Below are 10,871 nucleotides of genomic sequence, written 5' to 3'. Positions count from 1 at the left end.
CTGCGCTCATAAAGTGTTTGTGCCGGCAGTGCGGGCATCTGCAACCGGCAGCCTGCTCCGCTCTCGCCGTGCCGGTAACGCTCGGCTGCTCCCGTGTTTGTTGACGTTTGAGATTCGCTTCCCAAAAGGGCTGGACGTGATCTTGAGGAGAAACAGGCAGCAACGTTGCAGGCAGGAGAGGATGCAGCGCCACGTGGACAACACGCAGGCAGGGGACGGGCCGGAGGCAGAGCAGGACGAAGCCCCTCTGCTTGCTCAGCAGTCCTCCTCCCGCACAGGTAACTCCGCTCCCTGGGGAGCAGTGGGCTGAAGTGCTGCCTCAGCAGGGCCTGAGAGCCAGCAACCTCAGGCTTCAACATGTCCCCTCCATCCTTGGGCAAGTCTCCTTGCCTTCCTGCCCTTCTGTTCTCCTTCTGAAGATACGAACTGCCATCCCTGCGAAGGAGGAGGGCAGGGGCTCAATGGTAAATGTCTGGAGGGTACCTGGAAAGAGCCATTTGTTGCTGCAGTAAGGTGATTGCCTGATGACACGGATCCATAGGAAGGGGCGAGAGTTAACCCGTGGCCTCTCTGACCAGCCCTGGTTTGTGGGCGCTCTCCCTCCACAGGGCTCTGCTCCGCTCGCTGTGGCCTGGCCCTGGTCCTGCACGTCTCGCTCTTTGTGGCATATGCACTCCGGGTCAGCCTCAGCATCGCCATCGTCGCCATGACTAACAGCAGCCATCCCCACGGCTGGTCCGGCAGCGCTTCCCACGGCTCCTACCCAGGATTTGCTCAGGACGTAAGTGGAAAGCAGATGCAGATAACTGAAAGATGCTTCCCTGGCTCAGTCCACTCTTGCTTTTGCATGAGGGCAGAATGGAAGCAGCAGAGAAAAAGCCTTGAGGACAAGGGGGGTAAGGAGCAGAGAGCTCGGTTTGTTGTACTCAGGGCTGCATTTCTGGGTTGCTTCTCCCCTTCTGGAGGAGTCTGTGCCTGGAAAACGGAGATCTCTGTCTGACAGACATGTTCTGTCTCCTCCAGGCCCCTGTGTACGACTGGAGCGCTGAGACTCAAGGAATCATCCTCAGCTCCTTCTTCTACGGCTACGGCCTCACGCAGGCGCTGGGCGGGTACTGCTCGGGGCTGTTCGGGGGGAAACCCATCCTGGGCAGCGGGCTCCTGCTCTCCTCTGTGCTCACCCTCCTCGTGCCCCGAGCAGCAGAGCTCGGTGTGAGCTTCCTCATCGGGCTGCAGGCACTGCTGGGCTTGGCTGAGGTCAGTCGTGGCTCCAGGTGCTGCCAGGCTACGAAACCTGCTCTGGTTAGCCCTGGCTGTGCTCTCTGTGTCCCTTCCTTCTACGCTCCCTGTTATCTTTGCAGGGAGTGATATTTCCAGCTCAGTACACGCTCTGGGCAAAATGGGCCCCTCCACTGGAACGCAGCAGGCTCATGAATATCGCTGATGCTGGTAAGACACAAGGACTTTTCCTTACCACCGATTTCAGTAAGTGCAGGACCTCCCCTCATCCCCTTCTTTCCAAGCCAGTCCTTGTAGCAGCCTCAAGTTCAAGGCCGTGGGTCCTTGGCAAAGAAGCATTAGCAGCGTTCAGCCTTTCTGCCTCTCCTCTCATCCTGTGTCTTCTCTGTCTCCTCAGTTCAGGTCAGCTTGAGGCAGGAGAGGGAACTCAGACACTGAAGGGAGCAAACCTGGATACAAGGGTGCTTGTTTGCACAGGCGCTTCATTTGTGCTACCACATTTTCCCATCACAAATCAGGCTGGAGGCTGTAGGTCTGTCCCACTCGCTGCTGGTCACACAAAATCCCATTAAAATGACTCTTCTGGTTTCTGATCCCTAGGATGCACTTTTGGGACTTTCTTTGCTCTCCTTGTGGCTGGGATCATCTGCCAGAGTCTGGGGTGGCCTTTTGTCTTCTACATCTTTGGTGAGTAATGGCCCATCACGTCCCTCTGCTCCAACCCCGCTGCAGACCGTTTGCTGGCAGAGCTCCCAAAGGTTCCTCATCAGAGCCCTGCGGGACCAGCTCCGACTTCACTAGTCCCACACAGAGCTCTGGGCTCCCCTCTCGCCCACCAGGCCAGGATGAAGCCATTTTGCTGGGGTACTATTAGGGAACATGTCTTTGCTGAACCTTTTGTGCCATCAACCCAGCCCCTTCCACTCTGAGCAATGGCTTCAGGGGAATTTGTCCCTTTCCATCTTCCTGCACTCGCCATTTCGCTAGCACCAGCCTCCATCCTGCTGGCTCTCAGCTCTGCCGCAGCTCACCGTAAGAGGAGCTGGCACCGAGAGCCCCGCTCCTCGCAGGTGGCGTTGGCTGTGCCTGGTGCCTCTGCTGGTTCCTCCTCGTGTACGAGGACCCTGGCCATCACCCATGGATTAGTGCCGGGGAGCAGGAGTACATCGTGTCATCGCTGGCTCACCAGGTACGCACAAACCTTTTAACCCCGACTGACCACGCTGCAGACACTGTGGCAAAGGGACTGCTCTGAGGCACTTCAGCTGGGTTCCTTATGCAGTGGCCAGGGCTAGTCCCAGTCTTCCCAGCAGCAGGTGGAGAGGCCAAGGAAAGCCTGGACAGCCTGCCCAGGGGATGTGAGACAGGAAAGGAGGCACTGGCTGATGTTTTATTCCCTTTCAGGGCAGCTCTCATGGCCACTCCCTCCCACTTGTGGCCATGGCTAAATCACTGTCTCTTTGGGCGATCACCATTGCCTGCTTCTGCACGGACTGGCTGTTCTACATGCTGCTGACCTCCATGCCCACATTCATGAGCAACGTCCTCCATTTTGACCTCAGAGAGGTGAGTGCTGCCCTGCAGCTGAGGCTGGTCCCTGCAACAGCGATGAGACTTGGTCCATCTGTAGGCTGGGAACATGGAAGTTCCTCAGGGACATCTCTTCCTGAAGACTGGTGGCTCTGGGACCAAGGGAGCTGCAGTCTTGGAGCTCTTGTTCCTTTGTGCCATGGACGTGACAATGCCTTGCTCTCTGCTCTGCAGAACGGGCTCCTCTCCTCCCTGCCTTATGTTGGGAATGGGCTGGGGCACATCCTGGCTGGGCTGCTGGCTGATTTCCTCCTGGCCAGGCGGGTGCTTGGCACAGCAGCCGTCAGGAAGCTCTTCTCAGCACTCGGTAAGGACAAGCTTTCATCTGCCGTCCAGCCTTTCCAACACACTTGTGTGGTCTGTTATAAAACACATCCCCTTTTCCTCCCAAGGGATGCTGCCCCCAGCCGTCTTCCTGGTGGCTGTGCCTTACATTGGCTGCAGTTCCACGGTTGTTGTGGTGCTTCTAACACTGGCCTTGACAATAATCAGCATGACAGGGCCGGCATCAATATTAACCACATTGACATAGCGCCCAGGTAAGTGGGTCTGACCTCTGTACCCTCCCTGGCTCTGCATCCTTCATGTTCCCAATCCCCCAATCGCTTCCCTTATCTTCTGTAGCTGGTAGCATTGTAAGCTAAGGAGTAAAATAAAGGCTTAAAATCCCCCCCCAGTCTTGCAGGGAAGATCCCAGTGTTGCTCAGCATGACAGGCAGTATTCATGCAGATGAAGGAAGGAACAGGCAGTGCCTACTCCTCTCCCTTCTTGTGACAGTTTCCTCCCTGCCTTACTCAGGAAATCTTTGCTTCCTCTCCCCAGATACGCAGGGTTCCTGCTGGGAATCACAAATACCTTTGGCATAGTTGCAGGAATTATTGCTCCTACTGCAGTTGGACTTCTCGTCAGTCAGGTAATTTGGGGCCACAAACCGCAAGCACATCCCTGGAAGAAAACACAGGTCTGCTCTCAGAAATGGATTCCTTTCTTTGCACTGAGTCAAAAATTACTCCAAGCCAACCCCCTCTCCCAATGAACACATGCGATGTAGCACCTGGCAAACCAGAGCTCTGGACCATTTTGAGGACATGGGGATGACTCAGAAAGCAGGAAGAGCTCCACATGGGCCCCATGTGGATGTACTTAAAGATAGGGAGAGGGTTGAGGGTGTGGGATGAGGGGAAGCTCTGTGCCAGGCAGGAAAGGTTCCTGAATTCAGCACAGCACACAATGTTTCCAAAAATGCCAAGGCAGGAAATGCATCTCCAGCAAGAGGGGCTCTGGCATATGTCTTGAGTTGAGCTAAGCTCTTCTGTTGTTGGTGCTAGTAGCAAGGAGAGGATGGAAATGAGTTTAATGCCAGTGAAGTGGGTGGCAGTAGTTGGGTGATCACTACATGGAGATAAAGGGAAGGGTGATACCATCATGATCTGTTCTTGGCCCCACAGGATCTCCAGACTGGCTGGAGGAATGCCTTCTTCGTATCTGCAGCCCTCAACCTGTTTGGCCTGATCTTCTACATAGCTTTTGGCAGCAGGACCATCCAAGACTGGGCTAGGGAGGACACTGCTGTGCAATGAGCGCCACGAATATGGGAAGGTACCCAAGGCAATGGGCTGCAAAGGGGCACGGGTCAGGCAGGAGCCCCCTCCACTACCCTGCTCTCGCCTGCGCAGCAAAGCTCAGCCGTGTGTTCCTGCCCACGCCCCGGGGGCCCTTGCAGCATCCTCAGGCGATGGCTCAAGATACACAGCCCTGCCTGCACTCTGACTCCTGAAGTGCCCAGCACCTTCACCCGGCTCTGTCCACCTTCTGATCCCAATCTACTCCTCTGGGGAGGCACCAGCCCTTCGACCCGTGTTGCCTGCTGTGTATTTAACCCTGCCCTCAGCCTTTGCCCACGGGAAGGAACACTGCAGCGTGGACAGATCCTAAATGGGACCCACGGAGAGCTGGTAAAGCTGGCTGTCAGCCGAGCTCTGTAAGGAGCCTGCGGCTATTTCCAGCAAAGCTGTTCTTACACGAAGTAATTCAATAATGAAGTAGTAATGTTACTTTTTAACTAGCAGCTTCTCACGCACAGAGACTCCTAACACTTTTTTCCTCTTCTTAATGAGACAAGATTATTATTCATTCATCCTTCATCCTCTTTTAGAATCAACTGGGGCAAAAAAATAAGGGAAGGCATTACAGAGTTCAGCCTGGTGGCCCTGAGCATGGCCCCTGGGAGGCAGGGAAGGGGATAAGCAGGGAAAGCCTTGAGCTGGTGTTGTCCTTATTGAGTGAAAGCATCATTGCAAGCATTCAGGTCAGGATGTGGCCACTGAAATAAACGTTTGGACCCAAAAAAGGGTGTGAATTTGGCTTGTCCCCTTCCCAGAGAAGCTACGTTATGTTCTGCTCCCAGCTGACTGCAGTGAGGGGGTGGGCTGCGAGTCCTCCCTTGCTCCAGATTAAATCAAAATGGTGCAAAAAGAGGATCCAGATCCCAGGCAGAGATCTGAAACCCACAACCGCTTCCCTGAAAGAGTGAAGTGAAATTGAAATATGTTCCCATGTCTGGTTCAAGGAACTCAGGGGTGTGGGGGCAGGAGAAGCTCCGGGAGCCAGGCTTGGGTAAGCTACACTCGCTGGTGCTTGGGAGTGAAGAAACTCCAACACCTTCTGGTGCAGCATCTCCCAGCAACACCGCTGCGGCTCATCCCTCCCGGCCTCAGCAATAAACCGGGGCTCCTGGCAGGACACCAGCCCCCTCCGCCGCCATCTGCTCCAGCGCTCTCCAGAGCGAGCCCCACGGCAGAGGCAGCAGCTTACGGTGGTGCAGGCCAGGCCCTGGTCCCAGCCTGGCTGCGGGGTGAGGGCGGGCAGGGCCGGCGGCCTCTCCGCACCCCCGTCCCCACGGGCCTGTGGGACAAAATGGCCGCGTGGGCTCCCCGGGACCCACGCCAGCCCGCGGTTGCCCCGGCAACCGGCCGCGGCGCAGAGCCGCCCTCCGGCCGCCAGGGGGCGCTGCCGCCCGCGCCGCGCCCTCCCGCGCCTTCCCATAAGACCCCGCGGCGGCACCCGACTGGTCTTTTTCCCGCCCCCATCATGGCGGTGAGTGGAGGTGCCAGCGGGCAGCGGCAGGGCTGTGCCGTCTCTATCCGCCGCCATCCGCCCTCGGCGGGGCCCGGCCGGGCCACGGCCAGTGCGGGCGGGAGCTGGGGAGGCCGGGAGAGAGAGCTGCGGGGCCGGTATGGGCAGGGAGGAGCCGGTGGGCTGCCCTGGGGAAACGGCTGCCATGACAGGCCGCGGCCTGCCCGGTGGCTGAGCCGCCGCGGCGGTGCTTGAGAGGGGGCTGCGGCGCTGGGGTTCGCCCTCGGGGTGCAGGGGGGCTCGGTGTCAGGCTGCGGTAGCGGCCTGGCGGGTCCTTCTCCGGCCGCCGGGGCGAGCGGTGGGCTGTCTCCCGGGCGCCCCCCATTAGCCCCCGTGTCGTTTCTCCGCAGCAAGACCAAGGTGAAAAGGAGAACCCCATGCGAGAGCTGCGCATCCGCAAGCTCTGCCTCAACATCTGCGTTGGGGAGAGCGGGGACAGGCTCACCCGAGCAGCCAAAGTGCTGGAGCAGCTGACGGGCCAGACCCCCGTCTTTTCCAAAGGTGAGGGGTGGGTTTGCCTGCCGGCTCTCAAGGGGGGGCTGCGTGTGCTGGGGGCTGCAAAGGAGCAGTTTGTTTTCTGGCTTCAGCAGGGGTTGTTTTCCTTCAGCTCCTGAGCATGCAGAGGGTGAAGTGGCAGCGTGGCTCCCAGGGAAGAGGCTCCTCGGCAGAGCCGGTGTGGGGAGGTCTGCTCCGATGTGGGCCTTGTTGTGAGAATTGGGGGCCTGAAATATTCAGGTGCTGGTGGTCACTTCTGTCAGTTCAGTTCTGCCTCCAGACTTGGGCTGCTGCTCTGCCCTTGTCCCCAAAGAGGGAACGTGTGGTTGCTTTGGTTCTTTTTACTTTCTTTTAAAGTCATTTCTTTGGTGGTCTTAAGCTCTGAATCCCCTGGGTGGGAATTCTTTGAGTAGCCTCTAAGTGTAATTATTGCTGTCTACAGCACGATACACTGTAAGATCCTTTGGAATCAGGAGAAATGAGAAGATTGCTGTTCATTGCACGGTTCGCGGGGCCAAAGCAGAGGAGATTCTGGAGAAGGGGTTGAAGGTGAGAATTTGGCTGGTCTGGATCTTTGATTTGTGAAAGAACAAAACTTAATCCATACCGACTGAAAAGATGTGTGCTTTGAAATGTTGCACCTGATCTAGTTACAGGTTAGTCGTGGATGTTAAGGGTTGGGGGAGCAGCTTTGTCTGATACGCAGGCTGCTGTGTTTGCACTGTTTCTCTGGTTGCTGTTTCATCCTTACTTAAGAGCTAGTGGGTGCAGTTGCTGCTTTCTCTTGAGGTTCTGTCTTTACTGCTGTGATGTATGAGCAGGCTGTGGGAGCAAAATCTTAGGGCTAAAGACTTAGTAGCCTGTAAGCAAGTTGTGGGTCTGGTAGCAGTTGGAACACACAGGACTTCTTACTCTGTTTGCAGTCAATAATGAAATAGTGACTGACAACAAATGTTTCAGGTGCGAGAATACGAGTTGAGAAAAAACAACTTCTCAGACACTGGGAACTTTGGCTTTGGAATCCAGGAGCACATCGATCTGGGGATTAAATATGATCCCAGTATTGGTATCTACGGCTTGGACTTTTACGTGGTGCGTATTCCCTGCTTCCTTGCAGCTACTGGGCTTGTGTGAAAGCTCTAGAAGGAACCTAGAATGATAACTGGCTCACGCGAACTTGCTGCCAAGTGCTGGAAGATAGAAAAATGTCAACAAAATCCAAGTCTAAACTGAGATTCCCAGGGCTGCTGTAAAATCCCTGATTTATGACATGTCTCACGAAGCCTCTTCAGAAACAAATACTGTTGCTCTTACTGCGGCTCCTGGGATAACACTGAAACAGCTGTGCTAGGTTTGGGGAAGGAAAGAGCAGCAGTGGAAAGCACAGCAGGGGTTTCAGGAATGCAGACTGAAAGACGGGCTGCATTGCTGGAAGATTCTCCCTGCATTTAGAGGGCTGGGGCTGGGTCATGTAGCGGCGGTGGTGGCTGGCGTGTTTGACTTGTTCCATTCTGCTTGTGCCTCACGCTAAATCTCTGAAATCAAGGGATGCTGTTCCGTACATGTTAGCAATGCTGTTCAATGTATCTTTTGTCGAGAGCTGAGGCCTCTGGGTATGGAATAGTGTGTCTTCCACACTCACTTTGGTTTCTCTGAGTCAGCATATGTGCTAAGTTGTCCAACCTAGGAGCTGTCCCTGTCAGTTTACCTGGCTGCTCAGAAGTTAATTAGTTTTCAATTTACATTGAGGCTGTAGAAGATAACGCTTTCAGTCTTGAGTGTGACTCAGACAATGAGATGTTACTGATGTGGAAATTCTAGCCTTCCCTCCTAGAAAACTGTTAAGTTTAAGAAAATAAATAAATGCCAGAATGAAATAGCGCTGTGGGTCTCCTCTCCTGGCAGGTGCTGGGCAGGCCTGGTTTCAGCATTGCTGACAAGAAACGCAGGACTGGCAACATTGGAGCCAAGCACAGAATTGGAAAGGAAGAAGCCATGCGCTGGTTTCAGCAAAAGGTAAAGTCCATCTTTATTTTTGTATCCCAAGAGTTTCCTAGCAAGTATCAGCAAAATGCTTCACTGTGGAAGGGCTGGAAGAAGTCACTGGGCAGGAGGAGATCTTGATCACTGCTTAAATCATTGAATTTTACTGCTCTGGGGCAGTAGGAGCTGCGTTTGAGCATGAGTGCTGTTCATGCCCCTTTTTTTGTGTGCTGAACTGAAAGGGCAGCTCTTGCAGGATAGCTGGAAGTATCAGCTCTTGTGTAAATCTGTCTCCCACAGTTTTTGGAAGTGTTGTGTGTATGTGGATCACAAGTGATGAGGCAGGGTTAGGATTGGTTTATCTGACACAGCTCCTGGCTCAGCTGCCAGACTTGGAGGATGGAGCGATCCACATAAAACAAGTTCTTTGGTTTATCTGTCCATAGCTCTCTCTGACCCAGACTGGATAATGAATGGGAGATGCCAGAAGCTTGATTGGAAATGCTCAGGGATGGGGACTACTGATACTTTTTCAGAGGTGGAAAGGGTGGGCAGTCTGTCTGGAGGCTCTTTACTGGCTACTCTGCCTAGGCCTACACCGGTCATACCCTGCGCAGGGCGGGCTCCAGCCTGCCCCTGCTGAATGGCTTTTTCCCCACCTCATGCCTGGTTGTGCTTACTGTGGCATAGTTACCTTCAGGGGCCAAATCCTGGGACTGCAGAAGAGATGAGTGTAGTTCTGGTCAGATCAACCTGTGAAGGGTGGGGCTGCTTGTTTCGCCAGGCTGATGAGTGGAGTTTAATTCTTGTCTGAACAAAGCCCCCCATGGAAGTTAACAGCACAGCAGCAAAGTCGAAAGGCAGTTAGCTGCAGAACTGGTGTTCCATGGCAGTGTTGTCTGGCTGGCTTGGAATGAATGTGGTGACTCAGTTTTCTGCACAGCAGTACTGCACCTTTACCTGATGGTACTTTCTCACTTGATTCTTTTTTTTTTTTTTTTTGTCTCATAGTATGATGGCATCATCCTTCCTGGTAAATGAGCAGTTCCTGTTACCAAAAAAGCAAATAAAATTTTCTAACCTTTAACTGCTGTTGTGAATTTTGTGGGGGCTCCTCCTGACCTGGGAAGCTTCTGGGAGCAAGGGTCCCTCACACTGGAAAGGCAGCAGAAGGACATGGACTGATGCTGTGCACTTGAGGAGAACATGCTGTTCTCGAGGAGCAGGCGTTGGATTGACATGGATACAGTCTCCACTTCTGTACTGTCCAACTGCACAAATAATATGTAGAACTTTTACTAGAGTCTGCAGATGGGCATAGAAAGAAGAAAAAAAACCAACTTTTTGACCAATGGAGTTGTAGAGCAAAATTTCTGCAGGGTTAAATTCCTGAGGGGAACAAAGTCAGCGTGCTGGTTCTGATCCTCCACAGACCAGCCTGCAGTCTTAAGGGCAGCCTGCTCTTTAATGAACAAGGGATTCTGAATTAGCAGAAGAAACTCAATTGCTCTAGGAACTATTGGAAGTGCAAGTTCAATGGGAAGCCAAAGGGAACAGCGCACATATCCTCTTAATAAAGCAGAGCCATAAAGCCAAAATGTGGCTGAGGGTTCTTTGTCTAAGCAAATATGACAGGACTGGTCGGAAAGGGCTGAGGGGATGGGCAAGGCCTGTGGTGCTGGCAGTGCAGGGGGACTGGCGAGGCTCCTGAGCTGAGATTCCGACCTGGTGCCACAGGAGGGGGCTGAGATCAGCCAGCAGAAACTCCCAATCCGTGCTGCATCCGAGGGTAGTGTGAGTGCCCTCCAGTGCCTGTACCAGAAACAACTGGGAGAGTTGTTTCTACCCTGCAGATTGTGGTGCTCTCAATGTGCTGTAGAAATCCTGAAGCAATTACTGGATGTGCTTGGAATGTAGAGGATGAATCTTGACTGGTTTCTTAAAATGTTTCAGGAGTGTGAACTTACGCTGCTGTAATTACACAGCCAGACAGTTTTCCCCTGCAAAGGAATGGCCTTTATTGTTTAAAGAGAAAATTCCCAGCAGGATAATACACAAGTGGAGTTCAGCAACACCCTAGCCTCTAGTATTTGGTTCTCTCCTGCATCTTACGATAAAAAATTATAATTAAAAAAATCAAGGAGCAAACTCACTTCCATCCAAATCTGCACACACTAACACCAGTGATTGTGCGGTGTTGTCTCAAAGACTAGACCGTTCCCTCGTCAAGCCTGTTGGAGCTGTAAACCAGGTGAGGTTGCCAGCGCTGTTCAGGATGGAGCCCACTCCAAAACGCACAGGGCAGCGTGTGCTGTCCATGCTAAAATGCACAGAGGAAAGTAGAATTTGAACGGAAACAATGTTCTGCCTCTGTATAGCTTTATGCTTGATATGAACTCTTAATTGAGAGAGGTGAATTCTCAAGAGA

The 10,871-nt window shown here is 53.5% G+C and overlaps 2 protein-coding genes across 2 annotated transcripts; both read left to right on the top strand.

Moving 5' to 3' along the window:
- Positions 1 to 181: 181 nt before the first annotated feature.
- LOC127024963 (sodium-dependent phosphate transport protein 3-like) lies at positions 182 to 4,777 on the top strand. The gene is given in 12 exon segments (XM_050909711.1): positions 182 to 278; positions 609 to 781; positions 1,024 to 1,257; positions 1,362 to 1,449; positions 1,840 to 1,926; positions 2,310 to 2,428; positions 2,644 to 2,805; positions 3,004 to 3,136; positions 3,222 to 3,323; positions 3,326 to 3,368; positions 3,653 to 3,743; positions 4,279 to 4,777. Coding segments are annotated over 12 exon segments (1,461 nt in total). The 3' UTR covers positions 4,411 to 4,777.
- A 1,139-nt stretch (positions 4,778 to 5,916) lies between these two features.
- RPL11 (ribosomal protein L11) lies at positions 5,917 to 9,530 on the top strand. The gene is made up of 6 exons (XM_050909802.1): positions 5,917 to 5,926; positions 6,316 to 6,466; positions 6,903 to 7,009; positions 7,421 to 7,552; positions 8,366 to 8,476; positions 9,455 to 9,530. The coding sequence occupies exons 1-6, from the start codon at positions 5,921 to 5,923 to the stop codon at positions 9,482 to 9,484; spliced, it is 537 nt and encodes a 178-aa protein (XP_050765759.1). The 5' UTR covers positions 5,917 to 5,920; the 3' UTR covers positions 9,485 to 9,530.
- The last annotated feature ends 1,341 nt before the right edge of the window (positions 9,531 to 10,871 follow it).

The sequence above is a fragment of the Gymnogyps californianus genome, chromosome 22 (assembly GCF_018139145.2).
Source record: "Gymnogyps californianus isolate 813 chromosome 22, ASM1813914v2, whole genome shotgun sequence".
Classification (NCBI taxonomy): Eukaryota; Metazoa; Chordata; class Aves; order Accipitriformes; family Cathartidae; genus Gymnogyps; species Gymnogyps californianus.
The sequence above is the reverse complement of the archived record's forward strand: the minus strand, read 5'-3'. Positions and strand labels throughout refer to the sequence as shown.